At 40.1% G+C, this 23,604-nt stretch overlaps 1 protein-coding gene across 1 annotated transcript; it reads right to left on the reverse strand.

Moving 5' to 3' along the window:
- Nucleotides 1-20,588: 20,588 nt before the first annotated feature.
- LOC146633057 (uncharacterized) lies at nt 20,589-22,697 on the reverse strand. The gene is made up of 4 exons (XM_085351967.1): nt 22,374-22,697; nt 21,362-21,517; nt 21,032-21,127; nt 20,589-20,906 (listed from the first exon to the last, which is right to left on the reverse strand). Exons 1-4 carry the CDS (start codon nt 22,695-22,697, stop codon nt 20,589-20,591), a joined length of 894 nt encoding a protein of 297 aa, XP_085208093.1.
- Between the last annotated feature and the right edge of the window lie 907 nt (nt 22,698-23,604).

Raw genomic sequence — 23,604 nt, forward strand, 5'->3', positions numbered from 1 at the left:
CTGCACGATTGACTCGCAGGGATTAGAAGTTCGTAGGTCACGATGTACTCTCACACTATACCGCCCGATGCTCTGATGCGACCTGAGTGCTCACACTGTGCGTCCATAACATGAAGGTTATAACAGAAAATCTGTCGCTCGCTCTCTCTGTCTTTCACTCACACAGACACACCACCACCATCAACTTTGCTAAATTGCTAATGAAAAACATTGATCGGGCAGCTGTGACTGAGCAGCAATGTAAATCCAACTATTTTCACGGTTGTTGTGGTCGTGATAATTTTGTGATGCCACATCGAAAAGGCTCGGATGAGCTTTCCAAAGTTCTACAAGTTGTGCCTCCATCGCTTGTGTCCAGATCACACGCTGCACAGCCGTGCTGCTCCGTCTTTTTCACCGACGTTTACGTGTTTGCGCGTGAGCAGTGTGAGCGCCTGTGGTGAGACCCTCACGAGCGATTGATGATCGGGAGCTGGTCGTGAGGTGTTAATCACTTCTCGTTACCCCACGACGCACGATGAAGGCCAAAATCGGTCCGATCACTCAAAAATCGGCTCAAAATGGGCCAAAAATCGCACAGTGTGAGCCCAGCATTAGAGCAGCAATGTTTGTTCCCCTCAGAGAAAGGGAAGAATGGGAAAAGGAAAACACCTGGCTGGAAAACGTTAATATGGGCATGTGCAGTGAATATCAGCGCTATGTGGCCAGAAGTGTGATAATATAATTTATTTTGTGTAATAAACAACTGCAAGGATAGATGATTACAACAAATAGATCACTAATACATAAAAGTAATACATAGATGAATAATGATGATGAGTTAAGATGCGTAATCATGGGAACAAGCGGGTTTACAAACAGGAGCAGCTGATTAGCATTAGAAAAGCTGAAATAATACCTCAACTGAAGCCAATTGTACTAAATGCACTAAATGTGCACTGTTACAAGAATATTTTTCTTTCTATTGTTTTCTATTATTTTAAGTTAAGCAGGACAGAGTTCTTTTAAAGAAAGATTTACTTATATTCTCAAAAGTTAAGCATGACAGGCTTCTGTTTAAGAAAGAGACCTGTTTTACTGTGTTAATGTTGTCATTTTGAGCTAAAAATAAATGGCTAAATGATCATTTGTTTCACATGTGTTCATATCACAAAGAATAGACATCTACTTAAATCAAATTCAAGTCAAATGGTTAAAAAAATAATTTCACACACAAAAAAAAGAGCTAGAAAATTCACCACACTGGGAAGGGTGAAGACAACTGGGTCGCCCGGCCCTGGCCACGAGGTGTCCCTTATTTATTTTTCAGGGAGTTGGCAACCCTAGTTATTGGTGAGTTGCAGTTATTTGTTTGTGCATTTGTTTAATAGTTAATCCCATGTGCTGATTTATATATTGGACAGTTGCATGTGGAATAAAAGGAGCAAATGGTACAGAAGTGTATTTTATCAGTTTGTTGTTGCGAGTCATCTGTGTCCTCATGTTTAGCCTGCCGCGGCCATTGGTTGAAGGAGCCGCAACACTACATATGAAATATGGTTAATTCAAAACAAGAACGTCAACTAAGAAAATGGACAAATGGTGTTCTCACCCACTTTGTCACAATGAGATTTGAAAATCATTGTATTTTGCCTTTAGATTTATTAACAAAATTGGATTTGGGTTTGTATCTATAATCGTTATTAACTCATTCACTGCCAGCCATTTTCAAATGGCTGGCAGTGAAACACAACAAGACTTGCACCACATTTTTGTCTCACTGCGCAATCCCATACGTGCTCAAACCCTGCACCTCCTTGCAGGTCTACTTTTACTGCTGGTGGGCTTCAGTTCAACTTACGTTGACTGCCATTGACGTCTATGGACGTCAATGGCAGTCAACGTAAGTTTTTCAATTGACGTCTATAGACGTCAATGGCAGTGAATGAGTTAATAATAATTTAAATGATAAAATAATGGAGGAAACAAACTGTGTGGTGTGCAGAAACAATAAAGATAGACTTTAGTCAAAACCCTGACAGTGAGGAAATTTGCAGCACAGACGGATCAGTGATACTAAATAAAACAAACACATTAACATGTGGTGCTGTGGATCACTGTAATGAATGCCTTTGATCTGTCAATACTTTGTGCTGATAAATCACTGCTTACAGAGACAGATGTCAGAGCTAATTAACACTTTTGAAGTGGGAGCAATGGATCACTTTATTATACTGAGAAAACTACAAGTAACCAGTATTTTCACAACAGCAGCATGACGAAGTCCAGGTGCTGGTTTTCCAGTGTGTGCGTCTGATGGCCCAAAGCTGACTCAGAGCTATAACACCATCCATGGCTGCAGCATGGAACAGATGTGGGTGTGACATCTCCCAGAGGAGTCCAAATCGTCATCAAACAGCCCTACAGAGACAAAAACGTGAAAATATAAACAACCAGACTATCAGCAGAGATTTAACTACTTTAAGACCTCTGTGAAAATCATTTACAGTATATATCACAGAATTTAAGGCCTTTATAATCAGAGCATACAGAGAAAAGTACTGAGCTGAATCAATTTCAGTTTTCGTTTCTCATGATATATATTGTATTAACAATTAAATTTCATTATCTGTGTCTTTGCCACACAGGTGTAGATACTGTAGGTTCAGTGAATTCTTACATTGCACTGATTAGAATATACTGGACATTCAAAGCTAAGATTCAGCGCACCGTGTTAGAGGCTGGGATTTGATGAATTCATCATATATACAACCTTTGATCATCGTTTATGTCCAGTTGAGAATGAATCTGTGCACTCACATATTAAATGAACTGAAATCAGTAGTGTGATCTCCAGTCTTGATATATTAAATGTGAGAACTGACAGATGTTATTTTAATCAGCCTGTCTCAGTTGTTTTAACTCTTAAGTATCACAAAGTAATGTGGTAACATCTGGACTGACGAGTTTACTGTCAGCATTTTAATCGCTAGTTTAAAGGCTGTAGGCTGCAGCTGTTGCTCTAACGCTGTATAAATGTAACAGGCCTCAGTGCTGGTTCTTAGGGTTGCCAACTCCCTGAAAAATAAATAAGGGACACCTCGTGGCCAGGGCCGGGCGACCCAGTTGTCTTCACCCTTCCCAGTGTGGTGAATTTTCTAGCTCTTTTTTTGTGTGTGAAATTATTTTTTTAACCATTTGACTTGAAGTTGATTTAAGTAGATGCATATTCTATTCTTTGTGATATGAACACATGTGAAACAAATGATCATTTAGCCATTTATTTTTAGCTCAAAATGACAACATTAACACAATAAAACAGGTCTCTTTCTTAAACAGAAGCCTGTCATGCTTAACTTTTGAGAATATAAGTAAATCTTTCTTTAAAAGCACTCTGTCCTGCTTAACTTAAAATAATAGAAAACAATAGAAAGAAAAATATTCTTGTAACAGTGCACATTTAGTGCATTTAGTACAATTGGCTTCAGTTGAGGTATTATTTCAGCTTTTCTAATGCTAATCAGCTGCTCCTGTTTGTAAACCCGCTTGTTCCCATGATTATGCATCATAACTCATCATCATTATTCATCTATGTATTACTTTTATGTATTAGTCATCTATTTGTTGTAATCATCTATCCTTGCAGTTGTTTATTACACAAAATAAATTATATTATCACACTTCTGGCCACATAGCGCTGATATTCACTGCACATGCCCATATTAACTTTTTCCAGCCAGGTGTTTTCCTTTTCCCATTCTTCCCTTTCTCTGAGGGGAACAAACATTGCTGCTCTAATGCTGGGCTCACACTGTGCGGTTTTAGGCCCATTTTGAGCCGATTTTTGAGTGATCGGACCGATTTTGGCCTTCATCGTGCATCGTGTAGTATACGTGGGGTAAAGAGAAGTGATTAACACCTCAGGACCAGCTCCCGATCATCAATCGCTCGTGAGGGTCTCACCACAGCCGCTCACACTGCTCGCGCGCAAACACGTAAACGTTGGTGTAAAAGATGGAGCAGCACGGCTGTGCAGCGTGTGATCTGGACACAAGCGATGGAGGCACAACTTGTAGAACTTTGGAAAGCTCATCCGAGCCTTTTCGATGTGGCCTCACAAAATTATCACGACCACAACAACCGTGAAAATAGTTGGATCTACATTGCTGCTCAATCACAGCTGCCTGATCAATGTTTTTCATTAGCAATTTAGCAAAGTTGATGGTGGTGGTGTGTCTGTGTGAGTGAAAGACAGAGGGAGAGCGCGACAGATTTTCTGTTATAACCTTCATTTTATGGACGCACAGTGTGAGCACTCAGGTCGCATCAGAGCATCGGGCGGTATAGTGTGAGACCTGCATCGTGACCTACCAACTGCGAGTCAATCGTGCAGTTTGAGCAGGAGCTGAATAACGTGACTGAAAAAAATTGCACAGTGTCTGCCCAGCTTTAGGTGTACTGTCGTCCGAGACTTGCACCGCAGTGTCTGCGTTTGTTCCCCTGTTGGCCATGCTTCTTGTTGTGGTCATTTGTTGTCTTCCGGTATTTTCTCCGTAAGCGACCTTTCCTCGACCAATGAGATGAGTGGTAATCTGAATTGTCATACTCGTAAGTGTGCTGTCAGCTCATTGGTCACAAAGCAGGAGAGGGGCTGGGAATTATGTTTTCAAACAAAGCGTTAATTCCATTAAAAGTTATAGACTACTTTTGATTCTCACTGTATTACGGGACAAAGTGCGTCCCTTATTAGCTCAATACGGGACGTGTACTTTTGTTTCGAAATACGGGACGATTCCGTATTTTAAGGGACGGTTGGCAACCCTACCAATAACTGCACTAATTACAATGCCAACTTACAGTTTGGCCTATGGCATCAATTAGTGAACAAATATACATAAACCATCAAGTTCCAGTCAAAATACATCAAAATCATTCAAGCTGCGGTCAACAGAAAGTTTTGCCTCATGCTCATCCTACCTTTCTGCTCATCAACATCAGGTGCCGTGAACAGGCGAGTGCAACCACATTTATCATCTACCACACCCATGAGACACGCCCCACACCCATGCACCAATACAGTGAGTCCATTTAAACCAACCCACTTAGTCAAAAAGGAACAACTCATATGGCTCCTACATACCGGCCCCTAATTATTTTAGAGCAATAATTACATCATACTTACCATGTAGGAGACGAAGGCTACGTTCACACTGCAGGTCTTAATGCTCAATTCCGATTGTTTGATCAAATCCGATTTTTTTGTCTGCTTGTTCACACTACAAATAAAATGCGACAGCAAACGCGCTCTAGTGTGAACGTGTTACACCACTCCAGGACAACTTGGTGTAAACAGCAGAACCGAGTTTATTTGGGTACTTCAGAACCGTGGCTTTCACATACAGAGCCCAAGAATACACTCTTCTTCTTTTCCTTTTTTGAACATAGTTTTTCTTTTTTCGTGACTGCCCCCTACTGGTGGAAAAACATGTAGCAGCCAAAAATCCAAACATATAGTTGAATAACACAAATACCAACAGATTTATGCAATGTTTTGGACATATTTTAGCTTTACACTTTACCAAGTGCTACATTCCTCCCCTGCTAAATAAATGTTGTCCCAACATTGAGGAAACATGACAATAAGAAACAAAAATAAACAACTATAGTTCTCTTTTCCTTGTGACAATGTAGAGATGGCGTAAGTCGGAATAGGGTTTAGCAGTGCTTTAAGATCACTTTCACGATGCACTATTGGACCTCAGGTGACAGAATCGCATGTTACTCTCTTACCAGATAAGCATCGGCTTATAACAATGCTGAGTTGTTTCCAACAGTCCACATACAAGCACCGCAGCAATTTCCTAATGTTGTAAACCTGCTCAACATTTGGCAATAAACCCCATTCTGATTCTGATTATTACCCTCTAAGACATTACTATCACTTTATCATGTGCTCCGGAGCTTATCAACTTAGATAGTAACCATTTAATCACAATTAACCTCATCAAACATAACGATCCAATGTCTTACGCTACCATCCCCAAAAGTATCAAATACTTGTGTCACCATACTGGTAAGGCCTTGTAAGTCTCCATACATTTTTGAAAAATAACATAATTTAAATTAAAAAAAAACTCTTTCACAGTTCAATAATAACTAACTGGCACATAAGCTGCATAGTAAGGCATTTGTAGAGCAGGCCAAGGTACTCCAAACTGGTCATAGAATGGCGGTGCTGCTGCACTGGCATACAATGGGTTAACACTGTGACCAATTGCTCTTTGAACTGGTTGGCCAAACGCATCATAAGTCAATATTTTCCGTGGACATCTGTCCCTCTGAGATCTTCTCGGCTGCGGTTCCGACAGTTCTGGGTTCATTTCACTGGGCTGACCTGGCGAAGCAACAGTGTCTGATGATGCTGAGGTGTCATGTTCAGCGTTACCTTGTCCATTCACCATTTCTACTTGAAACTCTTCAGCATCCACTCTAAGCTCCGTGCTCTTTCGCTGAAGGTCCTGGTCCAGTTCAGTAGCAGGTGCAGACACCATTAAATCCCCTTGAGGCTGACAGTGGTGGTGCCTCACTCTCTGAGACCAATACTGTTCTTCATCATCTGAGCTCTCTATATGGTTCGATGCGTCTTGTTAGCATGTTTTGGTTCGTGCAACTGGTCCGTCCGGTTATTGTCTCCCCAGAAACATTTCCGTTGTCTTTTTTCCTATTTCCATTGTGTTGTGTGTGCTTTTGCAGCGTTTTTCTTCTTGCAAGCGGTTTTCTTCTTGCAAGCGGTTTCTGAAGTTGCAGTCCGTTTGGCCTCTCAGGGCCACCGTACATTTGCATCAACAGCATGAACTAAAATGGCCATTTTAATCTCTGGATCATTTAAAGAGATCTTTCCAAAATCAAGGTTCACTGGCCAATTAATTTCTGGTTCAGCAAGAAACTTTGGCCATGACAACCAGGAATCATCCATTTTTACCTGATTGCACCTAAAAGGTAAACCAATGGTCTAATGACCATCAACCAATTTAAGAGTCCATCACTGACTTCATAAACTGCTGATCTTCTCTAGACAAAGCAAATTGCTCATCCTGAATACATTCTGGAAAATCAGCCTTCATTTGACGTTCCCACAGCTCATCCAATCTTGCCACGGAAATCCTATTGAAACTCACATCAAAAATGTCAGTCTTACGATCCTCTCTGAGAGGACCATTCACCGTCCAACCCAGCATAGTTTTTACTGCATAGGGACCTCCATCCTGACTTCTAACAACCTCCCATGGCTCTAAAGCCTTGGGCACATTGGTCCCGATCAACAGGTCTACCCCGGAATTTATCTCCAGTATCTTAACAGGGCTCTAGAGTGCGACCAAATTTTTCAGTGGTGCGACTAAAAATATATATATATTTGGTTGCACCTGTGCGACCAACTGTTCGGGTAGCAAAAAATAAATAAATAAATTAAAAAAATTAAAAAAAATCTGCAACCTTCCCTGTGGTCAACAACAGACACACATTATGCCCCTATCGTGGAAGTGCAGGTGGAAGTGGGAGGTGAGTAGCTTGACTAAAGCGACATCAATTCATTATATCCTGAATCGACTTTTAAATATAACCGTGTTTTGCCAGAAACGCCAGATTCTCAGATTAAAGCTCACAAAACCATTTCAACAACAACCAAACAGCAGATGAGAGCAGGTACACGGACTCCACACAAAGACGTAAACACAGACCCGACGCATCAGAATCAGCTTTGTCTTTCTCGGCTTTCTCACCCGACGGCCCGTAGACGGACACGCTGTCGGAGCTCAGCGATCCCGATGCGTCCGGTCCGCTGTGTTTACGTCTTTTTGCGCCGATTCTGAGCTGCAGGTTTTGTCTCTCCAACCAAAATCCACCGAGCCAGCAGCAAAAGAAGCAGCAAACTGCGCTTCACATTTGATCAATGTCGTCATGAATTTTGCTGTTTTGCTTCCACGACTATTAAAATCACACTTCATGCACAGCTAGCTCTCTCTCTATCTCTCGCTATACTTCAAGAACAGTTTCCCGTCTCCAATCTCTGTTTTCTGTGTTATTCATTCGCTTATTACCCACCAGTCTACCGTTGTTTACAGCGCTGTGGCTGCTGTCTTTTTCTTTTTGTCACTTAAATGACCTCGGACAAGAAAGCCTGTTTTTTCTGTTGTTCAATACTGAAGAAATTTAAACTTTATATGCAGAACATTGTAGAATATTTTTAAGGTTATCTGCTATAAAAAGCCAGACCAGGAAAATCTCCTTCATGTTTTTCTGTGTTTTATTCTCAGTTACTTTGACACAAAGGCATCTGCTGTGATGTTCACAATTCTGAAGAAGTCAGTACTGATAAATGATCAGAATTATAATATTTCTGACTGTCTGAGGCTAAGTTGAATCGAATCGGGACTTTGAAAACCGGAATCGAATGGATTATAGAGATCAGTGATGATACCCAGCCCTAGTGAGCCGCCTAGGCACGACAGAAGTGGATGTAGCTGTAATAGGAAAAGAACTATTGCTAACTTTTCTGTTAAGGCCTGATCCTTCTGAAATTCATAGCCAGTGCTCTGACACGGTGTCATCAATCTTTGAATGCTGAAAAAGCACAGTGTATCCAGAAAAACACATATTATATCAATTATAAAATTTGTGTGCGCCTAACTTTTGTACCGGTACGCCTAACTTTAAAAAGTTAGGCGTACCGGTACGCCCATGGCAAAAAGTTAGTCTAGAGCCCTGCTTAATATAGCGCAAATGTGGCCATCTATCGAGATCTTCCTGTCGAGGAATATTACATTGATGAACAGGCATGCTTTTCTGAGTAAATAAGTCAGGCAAGTCACAGTAGTGATCTAAATCCAAACCAGCTACTTCAAAATCTGAAACAACATAACTACTGACCATTTTCTCCTGACCCATTGTCCGCAAAAGAATGCCAGTTTTCCTTCCTGAAAGATTCAGCCTATTCATGAGCCCTTCAGTACAAAATGAAGCTGGGCTCCCAGGATCTAGGAAAGCATAGGTTATCAGTGACTGATTACCTTTCTTGGCCTTCACTCTAACGGGTATTATGGACAGAGCACTATTTTACTCACTGGCCCCAGTAACACCACTGCTTTGCACAGCACATGAAGGACCTTCATCTGGTGGTTCTCCCCCTCCTATAGTTTGCACTGCAACACTTTCCCTCCGCTTGGAGTGAATATGTAAGAGTGTGGGGTGTTTCTGTTTACAGACTTTACACAAGAGACGTTTCCTACAGTCCTTGCTTCTGTGCCCAATGCGCAGACAACCATAACACACGCCATTCTCTTTCAAAAAAGATAATCTTTCAAAGTGCAACTTTCTTTCAAATGAAGGACACAAATCCAACATATGCCCTGCTCCACAAAACAAGCAAACCTTGGTCACAACTGAACCACTCTCTCGCCTCAATCTTCCCTTCCACCTTGGCCACTGTAGTAGCAAAACTACTCCGCTTAGCCTTAGGGTAAAACTGAGACTTACCATTCCTCGCCTCTTTTCTGGTGGCTGTCGGAGGATCATGTATATCTCCAAACAATGGGTCACTTGCGATCTTAACTTGCCTTTCAACAAACTCAACATCGCTAAAAACCACTTTACGTTGAAACCTCTCCTGCAGATCGCAGACAACATTCCTCCATTTATCCCTGAGCTTATAGGGTAACTTTTTTTTTTAATAACTGCTTGCATATTAGCAGAGACATCCAACTCATGCAAGGACTCAACATCTCCCATTGCATTACAACATTGCCTTAATAAAAACCCATATTCCTGCAAAGCCTTCACATCATCAGATTTTATAGATGGCCATTTACTGACCCTTTCGATGTAGGCAGCAGCAATTTTCAGCGAATTGCCAAAGTTCTCTTGGAGCAAAGATTTAGCTTTAGCATATCCATACTCAACAGGCATATACTGACAGCTTCGGACCATTTCTCTGGGATGGCCTCTAGTGTATTGCACGAGAAAATATAAACAAATCTTAGCACTGTGAGCTTGACTCTCCACCATGTGCTCAAAAGCTCTCATAAATGTTTGATATTGCAAAGGATCGCCATCAAATAACTGAATGTCACGACTTGGTAGCAAAAACAGAGACTGCTGCTCAGCCAGTAAAGTTGTCATTTCATTTTGTTTCTTCAAAACTGACTAGATGATCATAACCCTCACCACCTTGCACTGTATGTGTAAGAGGTTTCGATTGTGCGTGAGACTGCGACATCATCCGAGTAGTCGAAACTGCACCTGGAAATACTTGATATAACTTCGTCTCCGACTGTTCCAACGAAACAACCTTAGGCTGAGAAGTATTTTTAACCTCGGGCCTCACATCCAATACATGTGCTTGATGATCACTTGCATCGACACCCTGATATGGTTGCTCTGGTAACACAGGCTTGAACGTCGGAGCATTGGGATTTAAAAACGACTAAACGCCCCTGCTCTCGTTCTAAATACGAATTCATTCCATCAGATTTACCATTAACAGCACTTGAGACTCGGGACATTTCAGAAGCTTTTAAAACATTCACCTTTGCTGCTGAGGCTGCTATTTCAGTTTCTAAGTCAAGCAGCTCCTTTCTTTTCTTAGGCTGTGTTTCTTGTTCTTCCAAAGCATGCTTTTCTTTCAACAACCTCTGTCGAACAAGAGGGGCAGCCATGTCAGCCTCTGCCGTTATGCGTGCTGACAAGGCAGATGAAACCATTGAGCCACTGAGTGATGATTTACTTTTCCTACAACTTCTGCTTGCAACATTAGAGACGCTATCACTTGGATTAACATCATCTATTGCAGCACCTTTACCAACATTCCCGGCGTGCCTAGAAGCACCAGAACCATTTCCAGCAGGTAATACATCAGAAGACTCAACACCAGGTGGATTTAAATGTGGCAAATCAAGCTCAGACACCTGATTTCTACTCTTCAGGTTTCCCTTTGCATCATGAAGCAATTTCTTTATCTCTTCCATAAACTCAGTATTATGTGCTTGCACACTTATAAACCAAGCAGTTTGTTTTTCTTGCTCCTCTTGAGGAAGCAAAGGAAGCAAGGTTTCATGCAGACGAGTTGCCTCATTAAGCAACACAGACAAATTCTCTAACTGAGCCTGAACAGTGGAAACATTATCTTCAGATTGCTTTAATTCTTTAACCTTTATGACCTTTTTAATTTTATTAATCTTAGTGTGACGTTCTGTTTGAAGCTGTCTTTTCTTTCCATCCGCATCACCACATTGTATTAATTGGCGTGTCTCCATTTTTTTCAAAACATTACAAAATCCAAACACTAAACTGCAACTATGCCACACATATTGATTCCAACACATCAACTTGATGACATTCCCTTCAATAAACCTTGGACACACACAATTAACAGGAGCAATATCCCCCACTATCTGCCTATTAAACCTAACTCAACCTAGTCTTCCGTACATACTAGCGGTGGGTATTTATGTACCTCCATACTGTCAGCTGTGAGGAAGACAAACTGTCTTAAACACAAACTGCGGCGGTACTCCCAAGCCAATGGCTTCAGCCGCCTGATGCACAATACCTAGAAAGCAAATCAGTACAACGCCTAGTGCAGCTGTACTGCTGAAACCTAACGGGAATAAGACTCCTGAAAGAAATCTGTTGTGTGTAGCCAAAGGCTTCGTCTAAAAGCTGCATGGACAAAGGCAACAGCAAACTATAAAACTCATCTATATATAAATAATCCAATAAAACCTACAAACTTTTCTGTTGACAATTTGTTGCGGCTCCTCCAACCAATGGCCGCGGCAGGCTAAACATGAGGACACAGATGACGCACAACAATAAATGCATAAAATACACTTCTGTATCATTTGCTCCTTTTATTCCACATGCAACTGTCCAATATATAAATCAGCACATGGGATTAACTATTAAACAAATGCACAGATTGCACAAACAAATAACTGCAACTCACCAATAACTGCACTAATTACAATGCCAACACACAGTTTGGCCTATGGCATCAATTAGTGCACAAATATACATAAACCATCAAGTTCCAGTCAAAATACATCAAAATCATTCAAGCTGCTCATCCTACCTTTCTGCTCATCAACACCAGGTGCGGTGAACAGTAGTGATGGGACGTTCTGTATCGAGGCTTCGGAGCGTGTGTCGAGTAATGGAGGGGGCGTTTCCGCGAAGCGCGTATCGAGGCTTGCTTCATTTATGGGAGGAGCTGAAAATGATGACGTCCGAAGCCTCGCTGCCCGGCTGTACCACGTGACTGGTTCATGAAGTGGTTCGAACTTTGCCGCGAGATATGACAGCGATATAAACCCCTCAGACTTCATTCAAAAATGTGGGTGTTTGATGGAGAGTTGCGGTTAGAGAGAGTTTGGAGACAGTTTGGAGGTTTATGAGAGTGAGGAGAGAAAGTCAGGAGAGAATGGAGCCAGCTAAGAAGAGGAGGATGTCCTCCCCTGTGTGGGAACATTTTGATCTTATTCCTCCCAACAAGGTATTTCTACAGAAGATGTATTTTCATGATACTGATGGTGCAATACAATTTATGTTGAGCTGTCTTGACTTTTGTACAAGGTGAAGTGTTTGCTATGTGCCAGGGAGCTGGGATATAACAGCAACACCTCATCCATGCTTAGGCACTACAGAGCTTTGCATGAGAATAAGAGGAACACCGATTGTGGAGCAAGACCAGGTGAGCCATCAAATGCAATGATAATATAGGATGCAGTAATGTTACTAAATGATATAACAATATTATACAACTGTTATAAGTTACATGTGTGATATTTATATTTGTGCTTTATCTTTATTGTCTTTCCTCAGGAGAACAATCTCAAATAGATGAAGACCTGGTCAGCATGGTGATTGAGGACTCCCAGCCATTTAGCATTGTGGAGGACAAAGGATTCAAAAGATTTGTTAAATCATTAAATCCTAGCTATGTTCTCCCCACTAAAAAGGTCATAAAAGCAGTGAAAATTTAGTTTTTACAGAATAAAATGTGAACAGGCAGGACTGAGGCTCAAAGCCTCAGTGTGTAGCTGTCCATACCTCAACGTTACAAAAGCACAACCACTGTCCACACCCCAACCACACCTCACCTCACAGTAAATGATCATTTCCATTTCAAGCATTTCCAAATAATCATTTTCCATACTGCCAGTATAAATATACACAGTATACTGCCATCACTACAATATAGATGTTTTACACACTCCTTTTGTTGTTGACATTTACAGGCTGTGTGCAAAATGCCACACTCTTCAAATTCATGCCAACTATTATTTTTACGTCCAGTAGGTGTCCTGCTAGAGCAAATGAAGCTTCATGAAGCTTCGCGTTGGGGTGAACCAATTGGATGAAAAGCTTCAGTGCTTCATGGGGCTTCATCTGCCCATCACTAGTGAACAGGTGAGTGCAACCAGATTTATCATCTACCACACCCATGAGACACGCCCCACACCCGTGCACCAATACAGTGAGTCCATTTAAACCAACCCACTTAGTCAAAAAGGAACAACTCATATGGCTCCTACATGTAGTCTGCAATAGGCAAACATCTACTATCCCAGGTTTCTTTATGTTTTGCACTTTTACAGATTATATAATATAACATCTTGGTTTAAATCAATTCCTACGAGTTTGTTAAGTTAACATGTTCTTTATTTCAACTGTTAATTTTTATTGTTTAAAGTTACCTTACCTACCTGTCTTACAGAAACAAAAGGAGGAAATGTTGTTTTACTTCCTGCTTTATACCTTCTGGGTTAATCTGAGATCACAGGAAGAGACCAAGTAGTTTACATTGAGTAGGCTAACCACGTTATCAAATTAATGCATTTAAGGTGAACTAGCAAACACCGTCGTAGTTACATGCGGCTGTCTTGTTTGATGGCAGATACTCCCTTCTCCCTGGACAAAAAGGCTAAAATGACCAAAGAAAAAGTGGAAAACAGCTAAACGTGAGAGGTTTTTGGATAAAGTTGGTGTTTTTTTTTTTTTCAATGATTAAGCACTGCTTCCAGCCAAGAGTGATACCATATATGCCCCATAGCTGCAGAAAAGGCTAACATTGTTATCTTTTTTACAAAAAACAGCTAAATATGAGAGGTTTTAGGACAAAGTTTGTGTTCTTGATTCTTTAAGCACCGATTCGAGCACCGTTTAAGCACCAGCACCGTTTCAAAAGTACCGGTATAGGATAAAACCTAAACGATACCCATCCCTAATGATGGTAACAATCTCCAACCTCCTCTGAGCCTTCCTTCAAAACACCGAGCAATGCACAGCTTCTCAGACGTAAAGACTGGCAGATTCTCATCATCTGCAGTACATCTAATCGAAACACTCAGCCAAAAGTCTGAAAATTAGTTGATCCTGTAATGGATATTAGTGCATGGGCTCAGCACCACACTTTGAGAGATCACTATCTGTGAACTCTGTTCACTGTGTGATCCGCATCTGCATTGAGGATGTTTGAAACACTGTCATTTTCTCTGAGCCAAAGCTCATTTAAAATAAAAAATCTAAATTTTAAATTTCTTTCAACTTCAAAACATGTTGATGATGTAATTTAGCCATTTAAATCAGCTGTGTTCAAGATATATCTAAAACCCTGCAGGACCCCAGCCTTGAGGCCTGGAGCTTCCCAACCCTGTTTTAAAGCAACATCTGCTCCCATCCAGATGACGCCTCTTGAATATAGCACAAAAATAGCAAGACGATGCTAAAACACACGCACTGCATCTATTACAGTAGAAGTAGAAGAAAACAGTAGAAGAAAAGCCTGCCTGCCATGCACACCTTTTAACAAGTCACACATTTAAGGTGTGATGAAACAAAAAAAAAAGGAAAAAGCAGACCCGGACTGCTGAGCAGATAGAGTCCTCCAGGATAGCATTCCTCTCAAGCATCTGCCTGCTATGTTCCCAGACTGTAGTTACAGGAAGAGCTGATGTTATAGTGTGGTAAACTTGACACTATCCAGATGGTTTTGAGACATGCTCTAGTTATCAACATTATTATTAAACAACAACATGTCTGTTGTGTAAATCAGATCAGTAACAGGCAAAGATTAGTCCCAATTTTGGTTCCGATCATCACATAAACTTTTGTTCCTAAACAAGCAACAGGTCAGCTGAAGAATCCTTATTGTTACCTAGAAATGTACCTGGGACAGAATTTTTAAATCAAACTTTTGTTTCACAATTGTTGCGCTTTGTTTTGAAATCTTACTTGGTAAAAGGTTAAAATGAAGCATGAATGCTGGTGACCAAGTTCGCCACGTATGTAGCTCACGCCGAAGGCAATAGTCATGCACAGTGGCGGTCCTAGCCTGTTTGGCGCCCTGGGTGAACACTCCATCTGACATCCCCCCCCACACACACACACATGCACACAAAGACACACACACACGGACACACATACATAAAACATATTAAGGGTTGTACATTAACATAAAACTGTTGTCGAGACCACACTGAATTTCACCAGAGAAGCACACACACATGTGAAGAGAGAGAGTATGCATTGTATGCAAACAGCTACCAAACAGCCATCATAATTTGTCATACAATGAGAACAGGACAAATCAACAACTGACAATGACTAATTAATATTAAACTGTGTATCATAATGTATTGTTTGGAGTTTAGTCTGTTACTGTTGCTATTTTTTCCATTTCTTCTTGGAGCAACTGTAACTCACATAATTTCCTTAGGGATTAATAAAGTATTCTGATTCTCATTGTTTCAGGATGACCTGCCATTATCCAATGACACATCTGCTTACCTGTATCTGTTGCTCGTTTCTCCTCCTCTTCTTTTCTCTTTTTTCTAAACTGAGCACCTGATGGCTTTGAACTTTTCTTTCCTACACCTTAGTTCACAGATTCACTTTGTCTTTATTTCTGGGATTTCGCTCAACCCAGGATTCAAATCATGCAAGGGCGTAGATTTGGCATGGACCACCAATATTCAGCGATTATTGAATTGTCCCCACCAATAATTTGATCTCTTCGAGTAAAGAAAAACAAACCCAATAGAAAGAAAAAAAAAACGATCTGTCGACATCTCATTCACCCAGCGGTGCAGAAAGAGTTCAATTACGTTCTCTACTGGAGTCCTACGTCATGTGACAAATATGGCAATGTGATTGGCTGTGCCTTTCAGGGAGCTCTGCAGCAAACCTGCGCTGCCAGGAGGAGAGGAGGACGGCAGCAAAAAGGAAGAACCTGGATATAAGAAAGTATTTTTCAAAGAAACCTGTAAGTCACTTAAAGCCAAGTTCACTCATAAAATGTGTCATAATAACGTTACAGGCTATGCTAGGCTTTGGCCCACATCAGTCTAAAACTGTATGTAACCATGAATAACGTGTTTTGGAAACAAACTGCACAACAGGCAGCACTATTAGTTCTCTCAGTCTCAGAGCAGCATTTCTAATTTTGATTGAAACTGTCAGAGAAAACGGCAGCCTCGAGCAGCCAGGATATTAGTTTACAGAGGCTGTTAAAATGATATGTCTAACGTTAAAATGTTGGTGACACAATAATTTCATCCTAATGGTGCTGACATATTCATAGGGTTAATTTTTGAGACAAAATGTCATGAGGTAGTCATGATTTTGCAAATATTCCAACCAACACAAAGCTCAGAGAGTAATGGTGACACAGGTGAAATGATGACTTGATGGTTCATGACTGTATTTGAAGCACATGTGTGACTGCATGTATGTGGAGTGTCTCACTGTTATTCATCAGGTGACAGAGGCAGCTCTGCCATGTTGTAGCTCAGAGGTGGAGAGGCGAGCTCACAGGTGACTGACTGATGAGTTGGTGCTGTAGATTAACTAGTATTTATTATCATGACAATTGTTAGGCTGCTGATGTAAATTGATTCATTAGTGTATGTTTGACAAAGAATCTGAATTGACATGTCTCACTTTTTATATGGCACGAATCAATGTGTTATTTTGTCAGATGACAATATGTCCTAGTGCAGTCAGAGGGGAGGAGCCAGGGCCAAAGCTGAGGCACATCAAGCACAGAATAATACTTTTAATCTGAGGATAAAACGCAGGTACTGAGGCTGTAAGAAGCTTCAGTGCTCTCAGAAGACTAAAAAGATGGGTAAGGTCAACAGTGACTCAAAAGAGATTAAACAATGCTGCTGTGTGTCCACCAGGAGAGGCTGGACAGTATAGATGTAAAACCAATATGCCAGCAGTTTATCTCAGTTAACGAGAGGAGCAGGCATGTGTTTGGCTGCTTCACATAGTGGACATTGAGTTGTTGTGTGGGACACCAGTAGTCCATGTCTGTTGCTGTAACAGTAGTTCATGTTTGGAATAAAAAATCCCAGCTCACTGAGTTAATCGGGGCAGTAGTGCCTAAAATGTTGCATAATTTTGCTGAGAGATCTTTTACTTTGTGGTAATCTTAGATGAGTAGTTTTATGGACAAAACCCAGCAGGTCATTCAGTGTTCCCTTAGTGCTAATAAGAGATGTTGGTGTAACTGAAGTAATGTTGTTAAGTCCTTAAAGTCATATTCTTTTATTGTCATGACTGTATTTGAAGCTATTTTTATACCTGATTTATATGGAATATGGCTGAAGTGAACTAAAGCCTAAAATAGTCATTTGTTTAATAGTAATTTAACATTATATAATTCACATATAAAACTATGAATTGTGATTTTAAATGGTTTAAAAGCATGTAGAATAACATATGTACCAAGTATATTTCTCCTCTTTTTATTAAGAAGCAAAAACAAAAAGGAAAAAAGAAACAGGGCAGGGTTCGGTGGTTGAATCATCCGTCCCCACCAATGCCAAAACCAAATCTATGCCCTTGAAATCATGAATACATAATGGGCTTGGATTGACAATATTAGGAATGAAATGCGCTCTATTTGGAAGCAGCCGGCCCCGCCCCTTTCGACGGGTTGTGTGTGTGTGAGACTTTAAATCATCAAACTGTAAATTATAAATTTTAAATTGTTATTGATCCTTTACCCCGAGTCCTAAAGTGTATATTTGTTTTCTTACTCTTCTTATATTTATTGTTTGTTTACTTGCACTGCTGTAACTGGAGCGTCGTCTCGTCTCTGGACTGTATGGAGCGGAGATGACAATAAAGTTTACTTTGACTTCAGCAGCGAGCATGCGCACCGAGGGCTCTCACGCTCACTTTTCGCACACAGAATTTCGAAAAAACATCGGTGCAAATTATAAGTCTGTATCATGATGTCTGGTGTTTTCGTGTTTGTTGGTTATTAGATGCAGCTCCAGCCAGAGACTCCCCCGCCGACCCGCCCTCTCCTCCCTGTGCCGCAAGCAGCAGGCGCACCTCGCAAACGGAGGGCGCCCTTACTCCCGACAAAAGGGCGATAGAAAACCGATCCTAAAATGCGCTGGCCCTCCACCACGATGCACCCCTGGGCCACCGCCCGTATCAAAAACCGCTACTGGTCACGCAGGCATGATACCCACGAATCCGCTCTTTGTACGTGTTTCTATCGTTAACGGTGAACGGCGACGGGATTAAAACACTCTGAAGTCGGATGATTGTTTCTGATTTACCCCCTCGGATGTGTGCGTGTATCGACAGATCGATAACAGCTGACCTAGAACTCAAGCATGTTCTTTATTCTGAAAACGCGCTCTGCTCACGGCGCACACATTATATGCCTGAACCAACTTTGCACAAATTTCACATTATTTTCGCTCGTCACACTGCGCACAAGATACTTTGACAGGCGTCACAGCGCTACTGCTCAGCCACATGTCTATGTCCAGTTAACTGAACACGCGCAACACCGATTTCGCAGAAAAGCTAAAGATGACCCAATTTCAGCGACACACACTGAACACACAGAATGAAGAATGCTCTTTGCTGCCTACCTTGGAGAGATGCTGATTCGTTCTGGCATCTTTACTTTCACTTTCAGCTTTCGTAGTGTTGCACGTCGTCATCGCCGGAGTTTCCAGACTATTGCCCGGGGCCTATTTAAATTGAATTATTATGAATTATTTTTGTCACAAAAGCAGAGGCGGAGCCAGACATTTGAAAGGGTAGTATGCATGACACTATTTAGATTGAGAAAAGTTTATATAATTATTTATCCTTGTTGTGCAAACAAGCCTGCATAACTTAATAAATATAGAATTTGAAAAATAACAAACCTAAAAAGAAACACTAGGTACGAGATACATGAGGACCTGTGATACGGTGATACTTGTGGTAAACAACCATTTGACTAACATGTGTCTCACCTGCTCTTGTTCATCTCTGTTCTGTCCTCATTCTCTCTCTCCCTCTCTGCTCCTCTCTCTCCCTCTTTGTGCTGACAATCAAGCCAAACACCAACATCATCAAATATACATGTACACTGAAAAAAATGTTTTGTTCAATTTACTAAATTTTTTTATGACAAGTGGTTGCACGAAATAAATTTGTTTGAATCCAGAAATATTTTTTAAGTTAACAGAATTTAATTTAAGCGAGTAAAGCCAACATATATTTTTTAAGCTACTTTAACTGTTGTGGATACGACTTAGTCAAATAATATTAGTAATTCCAACTAAGGTTGTGTTAAGTGTACCAGAATAATTTGTTTCCTTTAAACTTATGTCCCAAAGTTATATTCAAATCAATAAAATTGTTAATTTCTCTCTATTTCAATTAAGTAAATTTTACTTAAAAAAAATATTGCTTACCCTGATTTGTAGTTCTTTTTAATAACGCCAATAATGAAAACTACAAAATTCTTTCACATCATTTATTAATGCAAAATTTGTTGCAAACAGAATAAGAATCCACATGTAAGGGAAATTGCTGTAATTTGTATAATACAAATTACAAAACTTTTGCCTATGAACTAATAGCTTTAAAAAGCTCTATTCAAACAAAACAGAAACAACAGACAAGAGAAATGTTAACCAATGTTTCTCTTCCTCTAACAAAGAATAAAACACTGCCAGCGGTATAAAGTATCACAATTACAAACTGATGCATCCACAAACTAACCAAAGTTTCAGACTTGCTGTTCTGCGATCCATATTTAGAAATTGCATTTTAATAAGGTAATTAGACTTAAAACTAAACTTGTGTTTTCCTTACTGCTTTCCATTCTAGTCCTTCCTTGAGGATTCTTAATGTTTTACATGTTTTCTGACCTAACATACTTGCTTCAAAACAATAGTCCTAAAGTGTTACCAGTGTGCTGCAGTGTGGTAATCATGCAATTATTATTTATTTATTTATTTTTAAATCAGGTGAGTTAACACTGATTATAGGGCAGCAGCTATCAAGGACCGGAATAAAGAAAAATTGCTTCGGTAAACTGAATAATTACAAAGTTGCTCTTCAAGCTACTCAAATGTACCAAACGTGAAACATTCATTATTGAAAGTGAAAATGTTCAATCAAAACATAACACAGAACGTGAGAACGAATGATGGTTATACAAATATTTCACTCCTATTCACAAGAGCACCAGTCATTGGTAATTTACATAGCAAAATGTAAATGGATGTGTGGTTTTAGAAATCTTCCTATCCAGTAGCAATTTTGTTCTTCAGCCCAAGGACTTTGGGGGAGAGCTTTTTCCCATCCAATCCCATCAACACTTTCTGAATGAATTCATAATAGTGCCTCAATTCCTTGGGGTAGGCTAGGTTTAGTGCATAGATTACTCCAAGCATCAATGCACAAGCTTGGGCCGGAGATCCAATGTTGTCCATGACCATCTCCCCTTCAACAAATATTCCAATGTCATCATAATGTCCATTTTGTCCATCCTCCTTGTTGATGACATAAATGCCCATGGTGTGCTTCTTTAGGCCTCTCTGGATGTCATCTCCTTCAATGTCCTAAACATTTAATAAAAAGGTAAAAGAAAAATTAACTCTACAATTAAATTCCAATCTAGTCGTTTGTGTGTGTGTGCAAATATCTAAGAAGTGTGTGTATAGATGACTTGCTAACAATGACTTACCAAGTACTCCCGAATAAGGCTTCCGTCCTCTTCACCAAGGTAGAGGCAAAGTGCCCTGAGAACTGCTTCCCTCTTCACTTTAACATCACTTTCAGCCTGTTTAAAGAGAGTTGCTGATTAAACCAATTTGGAAAAAAGAACAATGTCTGACATTCGCAATAAGTAAATTTTATCATAAGTCAGTTCAAACATAGTAAATAAAATTTATATATGAAAATTTCAAAATTTAGATTGCTTGGCCGGTCACCTAAAATGGCTTATTTGACTCACCAGTGACTTGCCACTTAAGACAAATTAAATCCAAATAGAATTTGCAATATTCAGATTTACCTCTTGCATGATCTGCAAGTGGTGGGCAAGTTTCTGCCCAGAAACACCGCCCTTCTTCTGGAAAACTGTCATCAGCCGAGGTGTAATTCTGTCTAACTGTGCCGCGAAGGTCGTCTCCAGTTGAAGTGTTGTAATACGCTGGAATTCAGCATTTACCTGTATCACACACACAGAGAAAAAAAAAAAAAAAAAAGACTGGTGCTTAATCATTGGTATGGTTATTTTGTTATTTCTTCATTAAATGCTACAATGTAATTGCCATCACTTCATAAAGCATGATTAGCATATGGGTTAGTATACAGTGCATAAAGGATGTTACTACTGTTAATCAAAGAAGAAATGAATGGCATCAGTCCATTTAGCGGGTTTAAAGGGTTTTAAAAAGCAGATATTTGTCTGTTTCAGGTGGTTGGCAACACATTTTCCTGTGCTCTTTGTCTGCTGGTGGGAGTGTCTCACCTGTGAGGTCAGCACCTCTCGGTGGTGAGAGGTCTTAGGGGTTTTAACTTGACCCATTTATTTTTTTATCTTATGAGCAACAAAGTTTGTTCATCACATTTTTAATTTACATTTGTTTAGCACATGCTTTTAACAATCTGAGGCTAACTAAAAACTAATAGCTAAATGAAAGGTTTTAGGTTAATTCACAATTGATAATCTGATTTCACTCTATTAATTATTGAGATGATTAATCAATCATTTCAATAATCAAACTCACTATAAAATAGTTTGGGCCCTATATGTAGTGCAAACTTACTTAAACAATCAAAAATTTATTTTATTCATGTTTCTACACTTTAAGTCACTTATGTTTTTCATACACAACTTGTATTTTAAGTGCTGCTCAAATAAATACTCTGTACGGTACACAGGTCAATCACTATAAATGCCAGCCTCTTTATACCTATATTAGGGATCGTCTTAATCCAAGTGGCCCAGATTAATTAATGTATAACATAAGGAATTACTGAAAAGAACACTCAGCAAAAAAAAAAAAAAAGCATGCCTTTACCTCATTAATCTGGAAAAGTGCAGGCCACCTAGCTTTAAACTCCCCAGCAGTTGGACTTCCCTGCACCACCTCTTGTCTACGGTAGGAAAATGTTCTTGACATCTTCTGTCTTACATCTGAGGCACTGTTTCTTCGTCTGACGTCGGTCAAAAGCTCAACCCTGATGTTTTCTAGACTGTCATCCGTTTCGCCAGCTGGGTGTAATGGACAAAAATTGACCTCAGCCTTTTTAGGTTTCTTAACATTTTTGGCTGGGAGGCAATCATCACTGGATTTGTTTTTCAAAGCATTTATAGTCACTTCAGGACAGCCAATGTTGCGCATCTTTGTCCTGTAATTAGCCATCTTATATTTCAGGCTAATCATCCAGCCATAGTAACCTGTGGCAGATGGCTCTCGCAGACAAGGGAATTTTTTGATCAGTGCCCCTGCAACTTCATCTATTTGGTAATTTTGAGGATAAGCAGTAAACTGAAAAATCGCCTCAGCTAGCTTCTCTAAGATGTCAGATTTAACACCTGGAGTAATCTTGAGCCGAGTTCCAGTTTCTCTGAAGGTCTCATTTCCACGCTGAAGTTGCACCTCTACATTGAATGAAAAATCGAGGAATAGTAAACTCACGAGGCCATGCACATGATCTCAGCTCACTGTCTGACTGTGGTAGAATTATGGTGCTGTCTGAGTTGGATGAAGACGATGAGAGACTGGAGTTTCTTTGAATACTTTCTGGACTTGCAGAGGAGTCAAGACTGCATGTGGGATACTGCTTTGACAAAGATGCACTTGTATCCAGATTTGCCATGTACACAAGTTTGATTGTACTTCGGTCTTGAATGTCTTGCATTGATGTTATGTTCATAAACTCATTATTGAAGTCAGGATCCATGAATTGAATACGAAAGTCTCTTTCAATTCCAAATGCTTGGCAAATTGTGCTCTGAAGATCAGTCAAAGTTCTTGGCATCCCAGATGGAACGTCAAGTCTCCTAAAATCATCATCTGCCACAATGACTCTCAGCTTCAGCTGCTCTGCCATTCTTCAATCTGATTTTTAAAGACATTAGGAGAAAAAAAAAAGTTAAAATACTTTGCATTGAATAATTTTATTAGGGAGCACAAGAGTGCAGAACTGCAACACAGGTTTTACGGGTAAAAAGCAGTTTATTTAATTTTATTCTATAGCTTCATACTGGGTTTTTTGCATACGTCAGCCAGAATCCTCAAAAAGTGT

Source organism: Diplotaxodon limnothrissa, linkage group LG4, assembly GCF_057381915.1.
Source record: "Diplotaxodon limnothrissa isolate DT_005_m linkage group LG4, D_limnothrissa_male_GT1.1, whole genome shotgun sequence".
NCBI lineage: Eukaryota > Metazoa > Chordata > Actinopteri > Cichliformes > Cichlidae > Diplotaxodon > Diplotaxodon limnothrissa.

What these genes read in the sequence shown, in the direction of transcription:
- LOC146633057 (XM_085351967.1), bottom strand. Translation starts at nt 22,697, where the DNA reads ATGCGCAACATTGGCTGTCCTGAAGTGACTATAAATGCTTTGAAAAAC. An exon ending in ACTTGCAGATCATGCAAGAG is followed by an intron (nt 21,128 to 21,361) that starts GTAAATCTGAAT and finishes CTCTTTAAACAG; the next exon opens with GCTGAAAGTGATGTTAAAGT. An exon ending in GCCTTATTCGGGAGTACTTG is followed by an intron (nt 20,907 to 21,031) that starts GTAAGTCATTGT and finishes TTAAATGTTTAG; the next exon opens with GACATTGAAGGAGATGACAT.